The following is a 6,837-nucleotide window of genomic DNA, read 5'->3' as shown; positions in this document are numbered from 1 at the left end:
AGTGCCCTATTTAAGGGTATAGGGGGCGATTTCGGACACAGCCTCAGTCATTTTCATTTCACTTAGCATGTAAAGTCTGATAAAGCAGCATTTATTAGCGGAGACCTGCTTTGTGTACAGCCGTTACCGGGAAACCTCTATTTCTCCCGCTCTAAGCGCCTCCTGCTGGCAGAGAATGAATTTGCATATATATATATATGCCGCCACAAATAGAGTGCAACTCTGTGGGAAACACTGAAGGTTTTATAAATTAAAATTACATCAAAAACACATATTTCATTAAAAGACATAAACGTTATATGTGATGCTGTTACAAACATGGAGATGCTAGTCCCGTCCGAATCAGTATGTGAAATCACAAACATCGGGGGATAAGAATTGTAACTCAAACGTTGTTTAGAAAAGTACTACTACCCTCCGAATAGGGCTATTGCTGATATTATATTATCCCAATGCGTTCTTCTGGGGTTGTTTTATTGATTTCTTTTTTTGGACTAAACTGAGCTACTGTTTACGCACTAATCTTTTGGATGCTGCACGTTTCAATAAGGATGTATTTGAGGAAAAAGTGATAGGCATATAATAACATGAATTAAGTAGAGCCAAATCGTGGAATATTCTAAAACTGTCAGTGTCAGGTAAAATTTATGTGTAGACTTCAGTTCAGCTCAGTTATGTGGCTTTATTAAAAGCAGCCACTTCTATAATCTCATGTGAAGTTTAAATAAGACTTTTATAATACATGGAAATAATTATTTAAAAGACATGTAAGTCATGCATGATGCAGGCAATCAGAGCCTCTGTAACGCCCACATCTAGAAGATGCAGACTACCTCTGTAACACTGTAAACACTGAGATGTAAGTCCTGTTTGAATCGGTGCACTGGGTAATAAGAATTGCAACTCAAACATCATTCAGAAAACTAGTCCCATCTGAATAGGCTACAGATACAATAAATAATTCCATCCAGGTTGTGAAGTTTCATCTGGTCAGCATGGGCAGCTAGCCTTGCCGATACCTTAAACTAGCCAGTACACTGACCAAAAATTATGTTTTTGAATCACCTTTTTCATGTATTTAAGCAGAACTATCCAGAAGGTCCGGTCTTTAGATCTTTGGTCAGTTTGCATTTACTGTGATAATGCATGAAGACATAAACCTACCGCTACATTACGGCCATGACCTCAGCTTACCAGATCAAAATTGAGTGTAAGTGCTGAAAGGGCAGAACTCACACATGCCCTAAAGGTCAAAGACCCTTAGAACAGCCCCCTATAATCCTCACAACAGACACTCACAGTGCATCTAGCTGCTTTTGTCAAAGGAATTCTTATCTAAGTGCTTTTGTGCTGTGTGTGTTCTGCATGCTGTGTTTCTAATGCATGTCATGAATTCCAGGGGTGGGCTACTGTCAGCACAGGTCAAGAGAGGTCAGCACAAATGGTCTTAATTTAACCACCAAGATTCTAGACAGTTTAAAAAAGGGGTGTCACGCTTACTGCCAGCTCAAACTGACGCCAACAGCGTGGCGGCTGAGCTTGTGTGTCGTGCACAGGACAAGAGAGCCTGATGGTCTACTGTTTGTGAGATGGAAAGGTTAAAAGCCTGCCCTCCCAGAGAGAGAGAGCTTTTAAAGCACATAGAATGTGCTGCCGCCCGATGAGCTGATAGGAGCACAGACAGAGAGAGTGTGTGAGTGACAGCCAGACGGTGTGTGTGTGTGTGTGTGTGTGTGAACTGGGGGGCCAAACACTTAATCTAAGTGCTCGGCAATCAAGCATTACCGCGGGTCAGTCACCTGTGTGAATGCAACTCACTGTGGACACACTAAACACTAGACTTGAAACAGATCACATTACTAAAGACAGAGATACAACGCAAACCAATTAAAGAAATGATAAAGCCATTGGCTCTGCATTAAGGAGCCTTGTTAACTGTGGGAAAATAACTCTAATGCACAGCTTTTAGGGGATTTCTGGTAGGGCTGCATGATGAATCGAAATTAAACTGATTAGTGCGATTTATCAAATCACAAAGGCGGTGATTTGATTAAATAAATATATGCTGCAGGTTTCAGAGTGAAGTGCGGAACTGTGATTATTTACACATTAATTACTCCTGATCTGGTGTTTTCAGTATCTCAGAACGGCTCGGTTCACAGTAAATTGCTGGTGCACACAATCTGCTCTGGGTTTGGGTCGCTTATAATGTGCATTTGGAAAGGCAACATGTGCCAACCATCTTCCACTTCAACTTATAATGAGAAGCGCTTATAAACCAGCTGTTGTCAACAAAAGAAAGCTTTAAGGTTTCCTGCAGTTTTCCTCTAATGTAAACAATTTAAAGGTTTTGAAATTAAGGAATTTGTTTACTATAAAAAAAAAGTGTTCTATAAAATGCAAAATAAATAGTAATTATTATTCATCTTAAATACAAATTTTTATTATTTTATAGTGAATATTACAATAGTAATTGTGACGAGAGGGGCGGGGCCGAGAGCCGTGGGAACGGAGCGAGGCCGGTGGAGTTATTTCTGTTTTTGTTTTCTTTTTTCCCCAGAAAAATCATAGTTACATTTTTCCTTAAAACATGTAGCTGTAATTCTTACTTTTCAAAAACCGCAGCAGGAGCAATAATGATGATATGAATGTTCAATAAATTAAAGATCTAAGCTCCTAAAGTGATTCTACTTCATACAACGAGTGTTCTCTTCAAGTGTTGTAGTTCATTTGTGTTAAGTGTATATTATTTACAGGTTGCAACGTAGGAAGGTGTTGCATTAAAGGGTTAGTTCACCCAAAAATGAAAATTAGCCCACAAATTACTCACCCTCAAGTCATCCTAGGTGTATATGACTTTCTTCTTTCAGACGAATCCAGTCGGAGTTATATTAAAAATTGTCTTTGATCTTTCAAGCTGTTTAATGCCACTCAGCGGGTGTTGCATGCATCAGTCCAAAAGAACTTAAATAAAAAGTGCCCATCCATAAAAAAAGTGTCTCACACGGCTCCGGGGGGGTGAACAAAGGCCTCCTGTAGCGAATCGATGCATTTTTGTAAGAAAAATATCCATATTCAAAACGCAATAATCATTTTAATGTAGCTTGCGCCAACAGTTCTACACGGAAGCAGCTAAGGGCCAATGACATATGAGGTCAGCTTTGTGCATGTGCCGGTGAGTCTCGTGAAAACCAACGACAAAAACTCATAAACGATTCGCTACAGGAGGCCTTTGTTCACCCCCCGGAGCCGTGTGAGACACTTTTTTTATGGATGGGCACTTTTTATTTAACTTCTTTTGGACTGATGCATGCAACACCCGCTGAGTGGCATTAAACAGCTTGAAAGATCAAAGACAATTTTTTAATATAACTCCGACTGGATTCGTCTGAAAGAAGAAAGTCATATACACCTAGGATGACTTGATTTGGCTAATTTTCATTTTGGGGTGAACTAACCCTTTAATGCATTAATAGAATGTGTAGAATTTTATAACAACTTTTAATATGGCTCCTCGGATAAGAAGAGTCACAACTATCTTCTATAAAAAGTATAATTGGAAATAAGAAAATTCTTGTCAGTAAGGTGCACGTATTTCTATTTAACTCCAAAATCAAAGATAAAAATTTAGAAATATAATGTATAACAATTATTAAGTATGTTTTTAGGATCATTAATATTCTTTGCATTGCGTTAATTAATTGCATGTGAAATAACCCAGTAATCAGAATAATTCATTCTTCTGCCAATATAATTCATTAACAGTCGGCTGTTTACAGTTGTTGTAATGGTTGGTAGCAACTTGCCACATTAATATAAAATGTAATATCTCACATAGGGATGTAACGATTACCGGTTTGACGATAAATCATGATAAAATTCCCCACGGTTAGTATTACCATTTCATCTTTTAATTATCATTAAAACCGTATAAGATTACTGAGATTTGAACAATTTGTGATAAATAAATACTGTCCAGCATAAATCACAGTTTTAAGTAAGAGTCTCACGTGCATACAGCATGCAGAGTAGTTTCGTTTTGAGTGAAAACAGGGTGGAAAAGCTAGGAGGTTTTAAAAGTACGGTGGCCGAGAAGTGCAAAGCAGATCACAATTCTGAAAACAAAATTACAAATTACAAACGCAAATGCAAGTCTAAAAAACAAAATAACAATTCAGAAAACACAACAACAATTCAGAAAACATTATAATAAGTCAGAAAACACAACAACAATTTAGAAAACTTTATAACAAGTCAGAAAACACAACGACAAATCCGAAAACAAATTAACAAGTCAGAAAACACAACGACAAATCAGACAAACCGGAAGAGGTAGGTATAGTTTGAGACAGCGCCATTGGTTTGGGATTATGCACCGCTGACTGGACGAGACATCTGTCAATCAACGTATACAGGAAGAACCAGCCGAAGTGCAGCAGAGTCGTGGTAGAAAGTTCGGAGATGGTATTAAAGTAGTTCAGTTTAAATGTATTGTATGAATTGCCGTTACTATGGAATAAAAAAATATGGGGTGTCTATTTACATTTAGTTAAAATTGGCTGTTAATCATCAGCTCCAGTGGCGCAGATGGATAAGTGTGTGCCCTTGGCTTTTTGACGCGATCGACTCGGGTTCGATCCCGCCTTTTGCTGAACTTTTTTTTCCTCCCTTTTCTGGGAGTCAGCGGTGAGTAATCCCAAACCAATGGCGCTGTCTCAAACTATACCTACCTCTTCCGGTTTGTCTGATTTGTCGTTGTGTTTTCTGACTTGTTATAATGTTTTCTGAATTGTTGTTGTGCTTTCTGAATTGTTATTTTGTTTTTTAGACTTGCATTTGCATTTGTAATTTGTTATTTTGTTTTCAGAATTGAGATCTGCTTTGCGCTTCTCGGCCACCGTATAAAAGAGTGTTAAGGGAATTATACAAATGAATATATGAATGAATTAATTATATGAATGTACCTCTGAAGGTTCTGATTGTCTTCAGAACCGATTCGATGGCATTTTGTTTTCATCTTCGCTCCATTTAATACCTAAAGGAAGTGTTCTTAATCGCAATACTGCTTTGTCCACGGAGTTTACGGGAAACAGCTGTAATTTAGCTTTTCCATAAGCGCCACCTGCTGTCAGCGAGTGGATTTACAGAGACTTATATTTACATTCAGCCTGTGTGCAGTTTCTGTCTGGCCAGAAATGGACAGAATTTGCATGCCCTGCTGTAAATTTTGACCAGTTGATGAAAAACTGTGGATTCTACACATTTAAACAATTCAGATAAGTTATCTAGAATTATTTATGGAGCAGATAAAATGCATATAATCATTTATTAATCAATTATCATTTATAAACATATCTTTTCTTTATTCAAAGGCTGAAATGCGAGGTTTACCTTATTATGAAACTTTTTCAAAGCTTTATTTGAACATTTACATTAGATATTTCAACATGCTATTAAACTGTTGTCATTTAAAATCCGAACATCATTGGTAATGTTATTGTTTTAGTGATTATGCAAACAAAAAGTAATTTTATTTGTTGTTTGTTGATTTTTAAATATAAAACTTGGTGAAGTGATTTATATGTCGGTACTTATTTTAACATCTCCAGCACATTTTAACAATACCGTGATAATACTGATAACCCTGATAATTTTGGTCACTATAATCGTGATAAGAAATGTTCATACCGTTACATCCCTAATCTCACAGAACACACCTATCGGCATGCCTTAATACCAAATGATATGTTATTTGTCTTGTTGTTTGTTTAACAGGTAATGGTGAGAGTTAGTGGTGAGATTCTCAGCGTTTCTGAACGGCCATTATCCTCCAGCGGATTTGTGTGGAGATATCGCCGTGTCCTACAGCTCAGCTACAGGTATGAGCTCCTCATGAACACTCCCACGCTCTGTTTGTCTGACTCCATCTCTCAGCTCTGGAACACATTACCCTCTTTCCTCACTTCTTTAAGCCCTTTTACTCATTTCAAGATGTCTGGATGTTTGCCAAAGCAGAAAAAGCAGCAGAAAGGCTGCGTTTGTCCTGGCGTTTCTCTTGGATGGTGTCTGTGTTGGCAGAGACTGCTGGAAAACTTCCTGAAAATATCCGGGAGTTTCCCTTTTCTCTGGCTCTCTTTTCCTTTCTGTCCTTCTGAAAATAGTGAGTCTGTTTTACACATTAGCTCGCAGGTACATGGGACTGCACACGCACACATGCTTGTCTAGCTTTTTTTAATAGGGACATACCATAGACTTCTATTGTTTTTAGATTAAGCTAATTAGAATGACTAAAGACTAACCCAAACCCTAACGCTTTGAGGTTTTGTCATATTTAGCCAACTTATTGGGGAAACTTTGTGTCCAAACTTTAGCAACTAAGTCAATTTACTGTAAAATATAAAATAGTGCTATACTATTTTAGTGTTTAATATTCCCTATAATATTCAGCATAGTATAAAGCTAATTATAATGACTTTTTAGTATAAAACACACACACAGAGCACTCTCACTGTGTTGGCTGTAATGGCACTCAGTTTCTTTGACTCTTTCTGTTCACCTCTTTCTTTCTCTCTCTCTCTCTCTCTCACTCACACACAGACACACACACACAGAGACACACACACACACACACACACACACACGCACACACACACACACACACACGCACACACAGACACACACGTTGTTTTTGTGAATTGTGGGGACATTCCATAGGCGTAATGGTTTTTATACTGTACAAACTGTATGTGCTATTGCCCTACACCTAAACCTATCCCTTACAGGAAACCTTGAGCATTTTTACTTTCTCAAAAAAACTCACTCTGTATGATTTATAAG

General features: G+C 37.8%; 1 protein-coding gene across 2 annotated transcripts in view; it reads left to right on the top strand.

Annotated features, from left to right (window-relative positions):
* Positions 1 to 6,837, top strand: part of LOC107581692 (protein PTHB1-like) — a 42,317-nt gene that overhangs the window by 27,334 nt on the left and 8,146 nt on the right. For both annotated transcript variants that reach the window (XM_016267314.1, XM_016267313.1), the window contains exon 13: positions 5,776 to 5,879. In XM_016267314.1, the coding sequence (XP_016122800.1) occupies positions 5,776 to 5,792 (17 nt within the window). In that variant the 3' untranslated portion in view covers positions 5,793 to 5,879. The remainder of the gene's footprint in view (positions 1 to 5,775; positions 5,880 to 6,837) is intronic.

This window comes from Sinocyclocheilus grahami, unplaced genomic scaffold (assembly GCF_001515645.1).
Source record: "Sinocyclocheilus grahami isolate Dianchi unplaced genomic scaffold, SAMN03320097.WGS_v1.1 scaffold37.1, whole genome shotgun sequence".
NCBI classification, from domain to species: domain Eukaryota; kingdom Metazoa; phylum Chordata; class Actinopteri; order Cypriniformes; family Cyprinidae; genus Sinocyclocheilus; species Sinocyclocheilus grahami.
The sequence above is the reverse complement of the archived record's forward strand: the minus strand, read 5'-3'. Positions and strand labels throughout refer to the sequence as shown.